This window comes from Medicago truncatula, chromosome 7, assembly GCF_003473485.1.
Source record: "Medicago truncatula cultivar Jemalong A17 chromosome 7, MtrunA17r5.0-ANR, whole genome shotgun sequence".
NCBI lineage: Eukaryota > Viridiplantae > Streptophyta > Magnoliopsida > Fabales > Fabaceae > Medicago > Medicago truncatula.
In genome coordinates this window covers 37,028,755-37,046,871 of record NC_053048.1, presented here as the reverse complement: position 1 = coordinate 37,046,871, position 18,117 = coordinate 37,028,755, and the positions used below count along the sequence as shown (strand labels likewise).

Sequence of the window (18,117 nt, the reverse complement as noted above, 5' to 3'; positions counted from 1 at the left end):
ATATTAATATTTTCTCCCTTACCACCTCAATGTTAACTTCAATTCTTTCTCCCTTATTTGTTAACCTAAATTCTTCTCCGAAACTCCAAATGGCCTCCTTATCACCCTAAGATCCTCATGCAATAAAGTCCATGGTAAAGGTTCTTATAGTTATGGTGTTATATAGAAGCTAGAAAGTGTAGGGAATAAATTTTGATCCGAGTATATGGTTACTCGGAATAAAATTGCAATTTTGCATGTTTAAGTAAAAAGTAAAAAATAAATAAATAAATTGAGCCTTCTTTAGAATGCTATGAAACTTTGCATAGCCTTTCTATATATTTTTATAGACTTCTCTTAAATAAACAAGCTCAAAATTCAATTTTTAGATCGAAAGATAATATTGGTGGGTATGATTTTTTTTTTAAAAACGGATTCATGGATTTGATTTAAGAATCAACATGACATATGATGACTTTATGATTTAATTTGTTTGGATATATATATATATATATATATATATATATATATATATATATATATATATATATATATATACAAAAATTTATACTTTTTTACCAATCAAGTAATTTGGCTCAATCGTTTTCCTTAAAAAATAAAAGTAATTTGACTCAAGTAGTCGTAGCGACAAAACTACGGATTAGTAAGCATCGTTTCTCCTATGAACCGATAAAAAAGAACATTAAGAAAATATGTGTCCCGAAAAAATCACGATGTTATTTTAACAAAAAATCATGGGCCACCTTTATATATATCACACAACTCATGTATTCCATGAGACATAGCATCCAACGGATAGAACCTGGTTGGGATGATTTCGGAACTTTTTTTCTTGGGATAAATAGCATCCCTCAAATAAGAATTTATACTTTTTGGTGCACAGCACAACAACTAATTATCTCATAAAATTTCATTAAAAAATATAAATTGTTTAAATAACGATGGTTTCAAGGTTTTGTTACATTTAGTGGGATAATTCACCAACTACCTAACATAAATCACAATCATAATAAATTCAAGCACTTGCATATATCCACGATGCATTTGGATTACTGGATTTTTTAGTTGATCAATTTGAAAAAGAAACTTTCGATTGTCCCCCTTAAGTTTCAAAAATGGTATCTCTATGAATCAATGAACGAACTCCAATATTGCGTAGTAGGCTACTAAGATCGGTAGCGAAACAATCATTCCAAAGATTACCCTGCAGAGACCAAACATTTGAAAATTAATATACATGCACTGCACTACATTACTATATATTACTATTAGATTAACAAATTCAGTAATCAAAGAAAAAAAAAATCATATTCAGCAAAATTTGTAAAAATGTTGTATATTGTATAAGCAGCATTCTTTAACATTGCAGAAATTGTAAACTTACGCAGTGCTAAGAACCTCGGCATGCAGTTCATATTCTTTAGCAAAAATGAATGATGTGATGGATTGTGGAACTGCTGCCTGCAATAGATAAAATCATAAAAATAATAAATATATTAGATAAGGAAAGTTATTACTTATGGATTTCTCGAATAAGGTCTTTTTAGGTTTAAATGTGATTATGTGAATAATCGGTCTTACATCAACTATGAAAGAGTGAATGAGTTAATTGTTAGATGTACACAAAAATTGACACATAAACTTATAGTGCTTTGATTTGTTATTGCTTTCGGTGTTTCCCTAGACTTCTCAAGATCTTTAGTTGTCTTATGGTGGAGTTCGTGATGCTAAGAGATTCGTTAAATTGTTCTTTTTTTTTTTTTAACAAAAGATTTGTTAAATTGTTATTATTTTAGTTTCTCTAGAATAGTTGAATCATATGAATGATTTGGATGAGTAAGTATCATCTCTATTTGCTTAAAGTAAATGAAGAATGTCATTTAGTAAAAGATAAAAAAAAATAAAAAAATAAAAAAGTAGATAGTAGGTCACACCACTAAGTGAATCCGACAACTATGAATTATTTATGTTTTTTTTTTCTTTCAAACTTCATTGTATCTTTATCTTTTCAAATGAAAAAAATATAGAAGGTACTAAATGGAGAGAATCCTAAGTCGATTTGGATGGTAGGGAATGAGAATATATTCTTTGCCTCTACGAGCTTCACAAATAGTTTTTGGCAAAAACAAAAGAGGATTTGTCTTTACTAGAAGATAAAAAAAATGATTTTGTCTATTGTATCGATCATATATTTTTCTTTTTCTTTTAGTGTGTGTGTGTTAGTATATATGGCTTTTGATTGAATACAAAAGTAAATAACCTGAATGATGGCAATTCGTAAAACGTCACCACGCAATCCTACAATGAAGGCACTAATAGCCATTGCTGCAGGTCCAGCGATGAACTTTAAAACCAAACCAAATACAGTCAAACTTGGTCCACAAGAAATCACTTTCTCTTGAAGTGCCATGAAAATACCTGAATCAACACATCACATATATAGCTAAATTCCCTAACCAAAAGTTCAAGATATATAGCAAAACGCCCTAACCATGTTTAATAATAATAATAAATAATTAATCATATATAAGTAGCAAGCTTACCCATACTAAACATGGCAGTGCCCGTTCCAGCCTTTGACATGATCAATATAGACCCTTCTACCATACTTGGCAATTCCAAATTCCACCTGCATGTATATATTTATATGTGAGACCACATCACACTCAATATCACATACATATTTATATTATATATAACATTTGAAATATATAGATACATAGAGAATTTGAATACCTATTAGATATGAAAGCCCAAGAAATGCCAATGACACAACCATAGGAATTTGGATTTGCTATAAGTTTGAGCCACACACGCTTCATCAATTGTAAGAAAGGAAGCCTACTACTTGTATATTCTACTATGTTATTTGCTTCAACATCTTTACTTTCTTCACCTTCACATGTCACATTACTAATGCTACTAGCCTTCGGTTTCAAAGTGGTTATAGTCCCCTCTATTCCCGTTCTTCTAAACTCCAACACAAATAGAAGCAAAGTGAGCCATATAATAGCTTGAACAACTGAAGCTTGAACCACAAGATCCACACCCATAGGTCCATACATAGGTTTCACCATTGGTATTCCAACAACAAGAGAATTTGTTAGAGTACACAAAGAGAAACTTGTTATAGACCAAGAATAACTTACTTTGCTACTACACTTAGCCCAAAGGGCAATCACCGCGACAATGATTAGCTTCGATAGAGTGTCCGCGCCTATAAATAAGAAGTTCATCTTAAAAGGATCGATGTGCGCGGTGAACTCGAAGGCGAAGAGTGGCAATGTGAAGTAACAAACTAGTTTGTTTATTGCATCACATTGTTCTCTTGTGAAAATTTTCCACCACCTTACAGAACCATAGCCTAATATTAGTGCAAAATAGAGTGGCACCACTGCTACAATAACTTTGTACACGTCTTCCCACCCAATCATTTTTTTTTTTTTAGTTTTCTTTTCTTTTGTGTGGTTTCTCTATAATCTCAAACCTCCAATTTCTTGCATAACACTTATAGCTTGTTGGCTATAAGCAAAGTGCATGATATAACACTATAGTAAGTTGATCTTAAGTATTTATACGCAAACATTTAGAAAAGGACAAAAATTGTACAAACAAAAGCAATAAGTTTATTCCTTTGAGGTCATTTTATTTATGGTGCGTGTACTAGAGAAGGGTCACAGAGAATTGATCTTCTCCCATTTGTTTTTGCTCATTCACGTGTCTACGTGAGTTAACTCACGCTGAAAAATGTCCAACTTGAGTTAACTCACGTTAAAAAATGTGGAGCGTGGCTTAACTCACGTTGAATATTGTTGGGTATTTCTCAGGGAATGAGCAATTTTGAAAGGGAGAAGAGCAATTCTCAGGGTTTCATTCTCGATTGGGCATACGTCAGACCCAATCAAAATGGACATTACTGTGAGGGCATGCGTGAGAGACACTACACTATCATCATACTTGAATGTAATCTCTCGACAGTTGAGCGCCATATGATGAAGATCGTAGGGTGATCCATCAATCTCAACATGAATCCCTCATTGACCTAAATAAGTTTTTCCTTATCTTTTTTGAAATCTACATATAAATGGACCTTTGTTATAGGAAAAATGTACGCAACTAATATGTTAAACCTATCACCTATCTGATTCAAAAATTGATTTGAGTATTGGTGTTTTTGCAGGTACAAGACCCCTATCCGGGAGAACTGCCCTGGTCCTCCTCCGCGCTTAACTCCAACCTTTGTTCCAGTGATCGACCGGGTTGTAAATTACGGTTGAAATTATATTGGAAATATTATAGAATATTACATATAAAAACAACTACGTAATTTGAATGATCAACATCAATTAAAGACAAAAATAAATGAAATTGATCCTCAATATACTTAAGTTTCTTAACATATATTTAATGAAATTAATTAGAGGCAAATTTATTTATTTAATTTTTTCAACTCCAATTCTCTATTGCAAATCGTGATGAGTCATACAATATTGCAATCACAATTAAGCTGCAAAAACATCCTAAACTTTTATATTGTGTTCTAAAACATTATGCTAACAGCACACTCTCTAATGTATTCTTCCCGACATACTCTTTCTAATTGGCTTGATTTTATGTGGATCTCACTAACTTACATTTACGTGAGATTTGCATAGTTTAGTGAAATCCATTTAAATTTATATCTATTAAAGAGAATGTGTTAAAAAGTGTGTTGCATTATATTCTCACTTACGGTTACCAATCTCATTAAAAACAATGAGAGAACTTTCTAGTGAAAGAAGGTATAAGAGAATTTAATATGCACCAAAACATGTCAATTTCCCTATATTAAAAACAATGAAAGAGCTTTCTAGTGAAAGAAGGTATAATAAGAGAATTTAATATGCACCAAAACATGTCAATTTTCCTATTTTAGAATTGTCTATATCACTGATGAAATTATTTAATTTACATATAGAGATGGGTTGGTGGACGTTCAGAGAATTGGATTCCATGCAGATATATTGATTCCTGAGGTGTGACACGATCGAGTATGTCTTAGTGCATGCAAATGTGTGGTTGTTATTGCCACCTTGTGATATTTGTGGTCAGCAATTTTTTTATGTGCGGAATAAATTAAGAATGAGGTGCAGCTAGCTACACAATAGTACTCCACTAAGAGTTTTTTTAATCATCTTATAGATATTTAAATATTCTTTTATTTATAACATTAATTAGTTGCTTGTGGCCAAAAAACTTTTAAACATACAAAATTAATTATCTTTTTTTTCTATTAGGTTTTATTCATACATGTTAGAATTTAGAGACCACGTAAGTTTCTTACTATTAAAACGGATCATATCTTGGTGTCCACTCACCACCTTCACAAATAGTTTTTGGGATTTGAATTTTATTAACTATTGGCTTATTATTCTAATATTCTTAGCAAACACATACTGAGTTTGCAAATAATGCAAGCATCCTAAATTCCATATTGTGATTGATACTGTCACCACTATTAATTACTTTTATCATCAGCTAGAAGGTGACAACACCAATCAATTACTAATTTAAGTTCAGTCAGAAAAACTTTACAAATAAAAGTGGAACATGTATTGTGCTTGAGCATCAATTAGTCAATCACATAATAAATAAATCTTTGAATTTTTAATTTCTAAATATATATTTTCTGCCACTTGTAGTACCTATCTTAGGGCTTGGATGCACCATGCATATATGTAGTTGTTGATGTTCCCGAAATATACACCATTCAAAATTCACTAAAAATATCAATTAATTAATTAGCTTTAGTTAAGTATGGTTTGTTTGGCCTTAATTAGTATTAATGCTCTCTTTTTTTGTCCTTATTGGAGGATATGAATTACCAAATGGCTTGATGAGATATATGTAGAATATAGAGAATAGATTCAATTTCTGTACATAGAATTCAAAATTCGGTCTTTATCGATAGCTAAGTGAGTACGTACCCCATATACATGGTTACCAATGAATTAGAAATGAAGTGGAAGCATACATTTACATGGGGTGATCAAATTCAAACAAATATGTCTCTTCTTTATTCCAATTTATATGTGAGGTGTAAGTGACGTTCATGCAAATTAAGTTGTTGATATTTTTGTCTAATATATATGCTAGTACATGTTTGATTGATTTGAAGTTTTGTCTCCTTAATCAAATGACTACATGTTGAGTTATATAGCATGTATTTGGTGAATGGCCTATAAATTCTATAGGTGAATCGCCTATATATAAATTCGTTGTGTGGACGTAGTCCATGGGAATTAATTCTCTCTTATTTTTTATTTTTCTCCTATATGTATATTTCAAATTTCAAGTTTAAACTTCTTCCCTCCATCTTTTATATTAAAATCTTTTTTATTTTCTATTCAAGGGTCAAGAATATTTCACTCTTCTCTCGTGTCAATGGACAGAATTCATTCACATGTCCATCTCCAATTTGTAGCTTTATGCACTAGAATGAGCATTGGAATGCAGGATTGTTTAATGTTAACGTACACAAACACTACTGTTTAATATAGGACCGAAGAAACTTTACTCTGTAAATTATCATTGATAGATACGCATGATATGAATACACAAGTCACGTAAAAGATTTCAAAGTATTTCGAAGAAGATTTGACAATATAATCATTTGCATCCAGTTGATAAAACTGGTAGGGACGAATCAAACCTAAAGTTTAGTGTGTCTCACACACGTTTTAGAATTATTTGTGCAACTTTCATCATCTTCTTCTTGTTCAAGTTATTTATAGTGTAGACCTCAACACAAGATCAAACATATATATAGTTTGTAAGAAAATAACATTTTATGATATGCTTAACTTGTATTAGTAGAAAATCGGTAAGTGTAATAGCTACCAAGAATGAACATAAAAAAAATTAGTTTTTAAAATTGTTTAAATCATTTTTTTTAATCTCTTTAGTGTATTTCATCATCCTTGTAGATACCACAAAAAAAAAGTATATTTCGTCAACTATGTTATTGGAACACCATATTTATACAAAGAACAATAGTATTTTACTCTCTTTATTTTATTTTTCAAAAAAAAAAAAAAACAGAGGGTTATTTTTTTTACACAAATATCAGGCTGTGTCATTAATTAATCGATTTTACTATTTTTCTTAAGTCTTTTTTTTTACCCAAAAAACACACTTCACAACATTTATTTGATGTCACATGATAGGATCTAAAACCTATCACAAAAAAACTAGAGAAATTAGGGTTCTAAGTTAAAATAACAAGAGAGTAAAAAAAATATCTAAGAAAAATAAAATAATATTTTCATTTTTTGCTTGCTTCACATAGTCTACACTCAGCATATAGTATTCTAAATAGACCATAACCCCCATCTAATATAATCTTGAGCATCCTAAGAAACTAATATAATCACAACAATTATAAATAACAACTGATCAAGGCCGTATTTGCAGAGTGAAGAGCGCGGCTGCCTTAGGCCCCAAAAATTAAGTATAAAATTTGAACCCTAATTTATTTTTAGGGTTCAATTAAGCCCTAAAAATATTTCTTAGTTTTTTGTATCAAGTTTGATGTTTATATATATTTATTAGTTAGAATCCAAATTGTAGATTCGCCCCAGACCACTAAAATCATAAAAACGGCCCTGCAACTGATATATAAAAATATCAAACAATAATTTATTGACTTAACTAAACATTGGGGTTCTTAACTATGAGACGGACACACGTTTAAACACCCAATAGGTTGAACTAGTGGTCACCAAGGTTGTACATGGAAAAATTAACCCAACTCCAGTGCAGTTTGCTTTCAAATCCGAATGATTTTAAATGTCCGGTTTGTTTTTTTTTCTTCTTTTTATATATAAGAATTTGTCTGGTTTTTTTTATTACTTAATAAGTGGATGCAATGAAATCTAATTTTCTTGTTCGAATAGTCTACATCCAAAATGAAATTAGTATGTACGTGTTGTTACTGTTTATTTGGGCATCTAATCTTTTCAACTTTTCCACATGAATATTCTGCTATTATCATTCAATGATGTCTCTTATATTATTTATATAAAACAAAAACTTATAAATAAATTATATAATAGTGGAGTGAAGAGTTTAAACCTACTTTCTACGTCACCTTTGGCAGAATGCTGGCTATTAATGAACCATTACTCATATATGATATGATGTATACCACTTCTACTATTTGTTAATGGCTAATGCTATCATGAGTTTGTTAAGAACTTGGGTACCACATAAATTTAATTTATATGCATGTCAATATAAAAATATTTTAAAAAAATAAACATTTTCTTTCTTCAAAAAAAAATAAATAAACATTTTCTGTTTAAAACTTTTGGAGTTTTTTTTTCTCCCTCGGAATACACGAGGAATCGGGTTCTGCACAATGTGGAAGACTAGTCATTCCCCTTAACCCAACTCCAATTAAGATTTTTAAACTATATTAAACATAAAATAACAAAAATATATATAAATTATTTTGTTTCATTTTAATTAGTTGTATTTTTAATGAACCCGTGAATCTCTTTCTATTTTCTATGAGAGACATTTCTATTTGAGAGGTTCAAACATTGAATTTTTTTTTTATTTTTTATCAAATTGAATGTTTTTGGAAAACAACTTTTGTCTATATAAAACTTATCAAATTTTGGAAAACAAACTTGTGTATGTAATACTTAACAATTATTTTCTTTTTTAATCCTGAATAAATATTCTTAAATCACTTGTTAGTATAACGCTATATTATAATTAGTAATATATTTGCTACAAACTTAAAGGCAGCTCGACTATACTTAATTGCAGTGTTGGAAATACAACATTTAATTACTTTTGATTTTTTAATTGATGGTAATAATTTGAGGAGAGAAACACCTATTTGATGGAAATCTCGTCATTTTTTATAGGAGGTCGTCTTGTTCTGTTCAGAGATGTTTTGTATGCGCTTTCAGTTTACTTTCTTTCTTCAAAGCTTCTAAAGTGGGAGGGTTAGTGTAATTGGAGGTTTAGGTTTTAAAATGGAAGGAGTTGGTTACCGACATTCTCCATTAGTTGATAACCTTATTATGCAAGAAAATACTTTGGACAAGACTTAAAGAAATATTTTTAGTGGCTGAGTTTCTAGTCATTGAAGCTTAATAATTGTTGATGTTGGGTTCGAGTCTTGAAAAATCTTTTTTGTTTGATCTTTTTTGGAATAAAGTTGTAAGTATCTGGCTGAACTTACCTCGATTTTGACAAGGAAAATCAAAATTGACTGGGTTTGGGTTTATGTTTTCCTAATTTCAAAAGACAGAGTGGATCGGATAATAGGGACATTGATATGTGAATTTGCTCCACTTATGTCAAAATTTCTTTTTTTTACCTCTTTTAAATTAAAAAGCCTTAAATCATATTCATATTTTTATATTTAAGGTGAATCTTAAACAAGTAGTTTTCTCTATATATTTTTGTTTTAAAAAATAAGATTATAGAAACAACATGATTTTAGCCTTTTTTTTTCTTAAAAAAAACAAAAAGATCAAAATATGGTTCAAATTTATGTAAAGATGGGGCAGGCCAAAATATCTAAACTCCACCAGATAAGGTAGGTTGTATTTTTCACTCTGCTGAAAAACGAATGTGATGATACCCTGAACACAATCTTATCCAGGGATGGGGAAGGCAAAAACCGTCTCAACCCCACATTGTTGTCATGCCTAGCCCCAATCCTAGTACACATGGATCCGCCTTGTGTGTGGTCGATTTGAAAAGCTTGAAATGCTAAGATTTTTCAATAAAAAAAGTTGTCTTCAGTCATTTAAAAGTATATTAAATTGCTCTCTTAGTGAATGTGAATTTCGTTGCTAGACTCTTTACAATAAAATAAAAATATCCTAACAAAATTATTTATAATTAGGAGCAGAGATAATATTCCACATGTCAGACAATTAGTGTACGATTTATAAAATCCTTAAATGAATGTCACGATTAATGTTCATTGTAATGTTAATTATTTGAGTCATGCTAAAAGAATGTCCTAAAAAGTAAAAGCATTGGTTAAAGAATTCGTTAAAAAAAAATTCATAACCGAAAATTTTGCTTTTAAAAACAAATCAAATATGTCATCCTGAATATATCTCAATTGGGAGAAACATTGCATAATATATATAGGACTCAAGTTCAAATGTCATCAACCTTACTTATTCATTTTAAAAAATAAATTTTTATATAAAAAAAAAAAAAAAACAAATCAAATACTCGTCAAAATAATTAATACATCAATTTTTATATAAAAGTTAAACTTTTTTTAAAGAATTATTATATAAAATTGGAGAATGATTGTAACACCCCGTTACCCAAAAGTAATTAAATATAACATATTCATCAAAGTTAAGCACCAAACGGGCATGCTACACTACATATCAAAATTTCTTAAATAGCATATGAAACTATTTAATTAAACATCTTTCATAAACCTCAATAATTATGCAGCGGAATATTTGCATTTAAACAACAACAACAACAACAACGGTTAAATTCTCCATCTAATTATCCTGGCATAAAAGCCTCATCAAGTAAATCCAACAAGCATAGGGCCACATCATCAAGTTCCAAAAATTGATACATAGAAAAGAAAAACAATAATAATAATAATTCTCATCCCACGTATCAGAGCCCTAGACACGACACTTGAGCCACCACCAACTACTCAAGATCACCTGCAAGTTACCCATAGGAAGGACAACATTTTCAAGCAGAAGGGGTGAGATTCACAACAATAAATATAAATATTAAAATCATCAATTGAATCTAACACCCTATAAACGTCAATAAATCATCTTGCAAATATAAATGTATATTTTACAAAGTAACAACAGCATCACCATCAGATCAATTCATCATAATACATGTATAAGTATATACTCATCAAACAACATCATCAACATGACAATTACAACCAACAACAAGACTCATGCATGACATGACAACACCACTAAGACCCCTCGATAATGCAGTTATGCATGTGGTATCAAACAGGACCGAAGCCCTCACCGCTGTGAACAACTAGTGCTCCAGGACATGAGTCCTCCCGCTGTTTATGCATATGCTGTGGACCTACTTGTGTATATCTACATACAACTTGACCATGCATACATTCTTCATATGACTCCAATTTACACAACATGTATGATTCAATAAATATAACATACATTCAAGCATCAACAACATCAACAACCAGCAATCCAGCAATCCAAAATAATTCACAATTAAATATAACTATGCTCAAACAACAACATCAATCACTACCATTCATATAAGTAAAATCAGCACACAAAAACTGGGTAGCTCGCCTCGCGAGCACATCTGCTCGCTATGGCGAGTTCACAAAACTGGTTACTCGCCACGGCGAGTTCAAGGCGAACTCGAGGCGAGTGAGAATATGGGGCTCTTGGGAGTTTTGACATTTTTCTCACTCAAACTTCAATTCTAAGCTCCCTATTCATATTTTTACCCTAAAACTTGCTCCAGTTCTCTTTAAAATCATTTAGGCACATTAAACTATCCCAAAACATCTTATAACAACAATTCAAAAATCAAGTTTTGATCTGGGTTACTCGCCATGGCGAGTTGGTCTGCTCGTGAGGCGAGCTATGAAGTTGCTCACTCGCGTGGCGAGCACAAGCTACTCGCGAGGCGAGCGATGAACTTCTGTACGGGTAGAAAACAGGTTTTTCCCCAAAATCTCATTTTTCTTCAATTCACTCCCCAAATTAGTTAACAGATGTAAAACTAAGTGCTGTCTACAACTAGAACCTAATTCTAACATCAGAACAACAATCTCTACCCTAAAATCATCATTTCATCACAAAACCCAAAATCTCAATTCTCACCAAAAACTCTGTTAAACTCAAAATCAGAAATTAACATCTATACTACTGAAGCAAACTTCACCCTTACCTTAAAAATTGCAGAAGAAATGCACAGCAAAAAGGTTCTTGGCTCCTACTTGCTCTTCTCTCCCTTTTTCCCAAAACTGTCAGTTTTCACGTAAACTGTTTTCTGACTCTTTTCTTTCTTTCTTAACTTCTTCTCAACTCCCCATTATTACACTTAACTCCCTCTTAATTCTAATAAATTATATTAACTCCCCAAACACCAAAATAATTATTATTTCTCACTTAATTAAATTATTATAAAAATAAACTATATAATAAGTATATATCACACCACATAACCGCCAAAATTATTTAAAATCATATAAAAGACTCTAAATAAATCAAAAATAGATAACACAACGATTAGAGTGTTACAATGATAACTAGTTTCTCAAGGGCATTGGTTAAACAACTAAAATAAGTAATATAATCATTACTTGGTCAAGTGTAACATCTTACATTTTTAAGACAAGAATTCATTAACCATTACCCTTGGGACACTGGTTAGCAAGACCGTGTAAAATTTAAACTTTTTTGTCAAACAAAAAAGAAGTTAAACTTTTGATTCCTTAATTAATCGATACTGGACACTCGTATCATTAGCAAGTATATCGACCATATATAATAATAAGTTAGTTCTGATGAGACCTGTAACTGTACGTAAACGAGTAGAAACATTTACATTCAATAATTCTCAAACGTTTACAACTTTACTTTGTCTTGCGATCACACGTTAGGTTGTTCAAAGATTAGGCCAAGTTAAGCTGGACTCATAATGAATCAGGTATCAGACGGTTGACTTGTCCTTTACATTAAATTTTAATTTGAGATCTGTGTGATTAAATCAAATTAAATTTTCATCATAATTGATATCTGACTATTGAAATTGTCATTTGAGTGATTGGAATGGAAACCAAAAGGGTACAAGCACCCAATGGACCACGTGGACATAAAGTTTGCAGTCATCATCAACATTTCTTATAAGACATTACCAGCACCCTAAAGACATTAAATAATTTTAGAAAAATATTGATCACAACATTATTTTATTAAATATATAGTTTTCTTTTACATTATTAACATGTTGATTTTTAATAAATAATTTCTTTCTTAATTTTTTAACCACCATCATACTCTTTTTTCTCAACCATAATCATACTTGTTTATGCTGTTTTGATTCAAGATATATAAGAGCTATATGAGCAAGGAAATGTTACGATGAATCACACCCTTCGGGAAGAGAATCAATATGCCGACTTTTTGACCAAGCTTGGTGTCTCATCAAACTTTGAGTTTCTTTGTCACGAGTCTCCTCCAACAAATCTTTTCAACTTTCTTCGGAGTGATGCAGCTGGAACTTTTTATTTGAGAGTGTAGTAGCTCTCATTTTTTTCCTGTTTCTTTTGTTTTTCCTTTTCTCTTTTGTTTTAACCATAATCATACTTCAAGAGCAATTATTTGTCTATTCTAACAATTTTGTCAATGATACATTGTGTATATTATTTGTTTAAGATTTTAGAAGGCTCAGATGGAGAAATTTATTTTGTTTTTATTGGTGCATAATTCGAGAATAATTGAATTAATAAATCTTAGCCAAATAGTTCACTAATCGATCAATAATCTATATTTATATTTCAATACATGTGTCCTGGTGTCAGACACATGTCATGTCTGACAATAACATATGTTATGTCTGACACCAACATTCATTTTTTAATTTCACTTTTAGATCCTTATCTTGTATCTTTAGGGTACAAGTTAGTATTTTCCTTACATTAAATTGTATGATTTCTTCAAATATTAGCAATGTCGACGTGTTAGTGTTTGTATCGTGTTCGAAGTCCATGTTTGTATCTGTGCTTCATAGCTATTGAAGCTACTTCATAATCTTCCTCAAAACTTGCAATGTTTAAGAAAACATCATAACCACGGCATGTGTTTGTTAGGTTAGTTGTCTTCTCTAATGCAAAAGACAGGTTGAGATTTGAGGGGAGTCCTTACATCACCACTGTTAATAATAATAAGGAAAAGCTAGTCAGGGGCACTAATTAAGGAACAATTACTCCTTCTGGTTATTTTTAAAGATACTAATCTTTATTTATGATTGGCCAAATCTGGCCTCTTGAAAAAAGTGATATCTAAAGGTTGGTGGTCCATGTCCACAACTTGGCCAGCAAGCAATTGGGTAGGAAATATCATAGTTTAGTCAAACATGTAAGCCGCCAAAATAGTGTGGAAATTTTGAAATATCACGATCATGGCACACTCTAGAAGCTACAGTAATAATTTTTTCCATTTTCCTTATTTTTTTCTCATGTTCTCCCTGCATCAATCATAGCACATTCAAACATTACTTATTCCATTTTATTGCCATTATCAAATAATAAAAACTTGTCTGGAAGCAAACAACAAAAACTCATTTTAAGTCTGAATGTATTATGAGATATAATTTAGCACCAAACAAGTAACAACTGCTAAAGGCACTCTCATTGAAAGAACTTAAGGCAAAAACAAAATTCAACACTGAATTTCATTACCAAACTCTTCAATAGGTTTATTAGCAGGAATGAAGATTGTTGGTGGTTTGGTCACAGCACCTAATATATCAGCATATCCCACCACACCAACCAAAACATCATCATTCTCATCCTCAGTCACCCAAACATGAGTTGCCCTATGAGATAGCATCTGAGCCATGACTGCAGCCAATGAACTGGTCATTTTGCATGTCAAAGGCGTACTTCTACCTCGAAACATGCTCCTCGAACCAAAGCTATTGCTTGGAGAATTACTAAAGAATCCAATACTCCTGCTGCTGAATTTCTTCAGTTTTCTCGAACCACCGCCGCCGTTAACCAAATCATTATCTGCTCCAGGATTGATGCAGAGATCAGGAGGTGACCCTGGGGTAACATTATCTTCAACTCCCATAACAAACTGTCCTGCCGAGAGATTCGCTAAAGCCCATGCGGCGGATAAGTAATCACATTTCCATAATTTGATTGCTGAAATTTCTCCAATGATTTTACACTGACCGTCTGACATGCTTTCTATTACTGCAACTGCACTTGGATCTTGAAGAACCTTTTGAGTTGATTCGAGTGCGGGAGTGGAGGATTCAATATAGCTGTAGTTTGGATTAATTGCTCCAAGCGCAGCGATGGAAGTGAGAGGGATCGGAGCTAGTGCTCCAAGACAACCGATGATGAAACGGAGTACGTCTTCTCTGGAGAGACAGCAATACTTATCACGAATAGAAGCTGAGGTGTTTCCATTTAGGTTTACAGATAGATTGTTGTTGCTGCTGCTAGGAGATTCGGGATTCTTGAGCCACTTGCCGTGGTAGATAACTGAGAAACGCTTACTCATGCCCTTCCATACAATACTCTTAGGAACAAGCAAACGCTTCACGCCTTGCTTCATCATGTCCAGTGCATCTATCAACCTTAATCAGAGGAAATAAATATTATATTTAGAGTGTGTTTAGCAAATTAGAAAACTGACTGTGCAAATCAAAACTAGTTATGAAACACTTCAATTCAAACTAGCTTTAAAATAATATTGCCTAAATTTTTCAAATTATTTATACATCAAATGACTTTCCTTATATTTTGATGCCTCTTGAAATTATGATAGAGTGAAAACATAAAGAGGGAAATGAAAAAACTTTTGACTCAGATATGCCCTGGTTTGTTCAAAACCAAATTTTCACTGGATTTGTTTTTAAAAACTAATCAAACAAGAACTAGCTTTTCAAACTTAAGTGATCATTACCAAACACATTTTAAAACATGTTACATTATACTTAGTCATCGAGTTTCTAAAGATCAACAAACATCGCCAAACCATTTTCTTTTTTACTTCATTTTTGTCATGATAAGAAGAATGACCACACATTCGTAGAGCAACATTTATCATATTTTTGCTTATCCTAATATCTGATAAATACAATAACATATTATGCATTTTTTATTTTATATAAAAATGCTTCACCTCTGTTCTGTTCTTAAAAAATGAACGGTAGCCACAGATTCAAGACTTTTAGGCTAACGTTTATTTAGGATCATATATAAGGTCCCAGATTCTGTGGAGACAGATAAAGAATAATCAATATCTACAGAAAAGTGAAAAGTAAAAAACAGAAAGAATCATAAATTAGGAAGAAAAAGTGGCCCTATGACAAGGCCTGAGTTCAAAGGTACTAAACATGCATTAAACATCCCTTTTCCTTTTGGTAACCTAGCACCAAAAAATATTATAATTACGAAGATATGTTAAATTTTGTTGTGATCATTCTAACACGGACAGGACAGATCCTAGACAGAACTCTGGATTTCAGACTCAAACCAATGTTGTCAAATAGCAGCTATAATGACGACATAGCAAAATTTGACAACACTCACTCAAACTAAGGAAATAATTGGTATACAGGCAATCTTCATTCCTTGATGTCTTAGACACTATGACATATAAGATACCAAAGCATAAGATAAACTGGCACCTAAGATCTCAATGCTTAATATTAAAATTAAAGGTATCAGGTCCTCATGTTCCAAACAGCACACACCACACCAGCTAAAGCAAAGCTATATTAACTACAAATCAGCGCAGATCACAAAAAAAAAAGGTATAATTTTAAATTCTCAAACCACACCAACAGACACAACTAGGTGGACAAATAGGATCCTAATCTATGTAGCACAAACACTTCAGATTGACAACATGACACCGTACTCGGTGTCAGACACCAACACGTCTAGTTTAGATTCAATCACTTCCATTTTTCAAATTATAATCGATGCCTACGTGCAGTGTCTACTCTATGCAGATGTTTCAAATATCCTAATCTACTCTAGCTAAAGCATGTATTGAAATTCAATTAAATTAGCACGAAGCAAAAACTAAATTGTCTAACCTTGTTCCAGGATCAACCAACTTAAGCAAATAATTATTTCTCACAACAAATTCAGAAACAGGTGTCTTCAAAGCCTTATCTTGATCCTCCAAACATGAACTCTTAGCCAAAAACCCAACAACATCAAATGAACTAAGAATACCAACAAATCTCGTCTGTCTCATATCACTATTCTCAATAACACCTTGAGATCTCTTCTTCCAAACAGGTATACTCCCTTCCGGTGATTCCGCTATTGCTCTTATTGCAGATTCCACCGTTTCTGTCTCATGAAACTCAACCAACTCTGGTTTTCCAACCGTCAAATCTCCCACAACATGGTAAACCAATACAGACGCCATTAAAATTCAAAAGGGTATTCAAATTAACCAAAAAGATTCAATTTTTTTCACTGAATCAATAAAAAAGATTAAAAAAAATTGATGGGTGGGTGAAAAAAAGTGATTGATGGCTATAAAAGAGTATGGAGAAAGATGAGGAGAAGATGAAGGGCGTTAATGGGTGGTCGATGAAGGATCAAGTTTAGAAAAAGAGGAAGAGAGAAAGAGATTTGCAATTGCATTGCCATGGAGGAAGAAGAAGAACAACAAGGTTATAGCCCATCAATCGAAGAAGTAACTGAAGAAAAGTGCGTTGATTTAGGAGAAGATTGTTACTAGGATGTTGTTGCGAATTGAAACAAAGGAAAAGGAAAAGAAACGAAATTGGATGGATCAAAAAAGAACAAGAACAAAAGTGTTATGCGGTTTGTGGACCAAGTAGATAGATAGACATAGAAGACAGAGAGAGATTCAGAGAATGTGCGTGAGAGTCAGTGTTCTCTGATGTGAACGTGAATTTGTGAATACAATGCACCATAAGGCATACTCCTAGTGTCTACCAAGTTGGGTTGTGTGCTCAAATTTTTATGTTTCACAAGTAAGTTTTCTAAAATATTATTTCATTCGTCCTAAATTGTATGACGTTTTGGACATTTCACACATATTAAAAAATATAATTTTTTTACTCAAAAGGGAATTCTATTAGAAAGAAGAAATACAGTTCATATCTTTTTGGATATGATTAAAAATGTGGGTGGGGAAATTACAAGTCCAATCCCTATTGGGCTCATTCTCAGTCCATTTTGTTGTGGTATGAGCGGCCCAGTTTCTATTCCTGCTAGTCCAATTTAGAGAAACATTGTGAAGACTTCTCATCTTCTTCAGACAATATCTACCAATGCGTCCCCAATATCTACGCGAGAGGCTTTGTTTGTTGATTCCGTCAACGATCTTC

The 18,117-nt window shown here is 32.0% G+C and overlaps 2 protein-coding genes across 2 annotated transcripts; both read right to left on the bottom strand.

The window, feature by feature from the left end:
* Positions 1-895: 895 nt before the first annotated feature.
* LOC11422563 (auxin efflux carrier component 5) lies at positions 896-3,555 on the bottom strand. Its single transcript, XM_003624096.4, has 5 exons — positions 2,737-3,555; positions 2,544-2,629; positions 2,261-2,418; positions 1,385-1,461; positions 896-1,204 (listed from the first exon to the last, which is right to left on the bottom strand). The coding sequence occupies exons 1-5, from the start codon at positions 3,432-3,434 to the stop codon at positions 1,132-1,134; spliced, it is 1,092 nt and encodes a 363-aa protein (XP_003624144.1). The 5' UTR covers positions 3,435-3,555; the 3' UTR covers positions 896-1,131.
* Positions 3,556-14,262: 10,707 nt separating this feature from the next.
* LOC11415812 (CBS domain-containing protein CBSX6) lies at positions 14,263-17,718 on the bottom strand. Its single transcript, XM_003624093.4, has 2 exons — positions 16,843-17,718; positions 14,263-15,372 (listed from the first exon to the last, which is right to left on the bottom strand). Exons 1-2 carry the CDS (start codon positions 17,181-17,183, stop codon positions 14,445-14,447), a joined length of 1,269 nt encoding a protein of 422 aa, XP_003624141.2. The 5' UTR covers positions 17,184-17,718; the 3' UTR covers positions 14,263-14,444.
* Positions 17,719-18,117: the final 399 nt, after the last annotated feature.

Bases quoted from the DNA above. Each gene is read 5' to 3' on its own strand.
- LOC11422563 (XM_003624096.4), bottom strand. From the start codon at position 3,434: ATGATTGGGTGGGAAGACGTGTACAAAGTTATTGTAGCAGTGGTGCCA. The intron at 1,462-2,260 runs GTTATTTACTTT...TATCTATTGCAG, and splicing joins TACGAATTGCCATCATTCAG to GCAGCAGTTCCACAATCCAT. The intron at 1,205-1,384 runs GTAAGTTTACAA...TGGTCTCTGCAG, and splicing joins GCCGAGGTTCTTAGCACTGC to GGTAATCTTTGGAATGATTG.
- LOC11415812 (XM_003624093.4), bottom strand. From the start codon at position 17,183: ATGGCGTCTGTATTGGTTTACCATGTTGTGGGAGATTTGACGGTTGGA. The intron at 15,373-16,842 runs GTTAGACAATTT...CCTCTGATTAAG, and splicing joins TTGGTTGATCCTGGAACAAG to GTTGATAGATGCACTGGACA.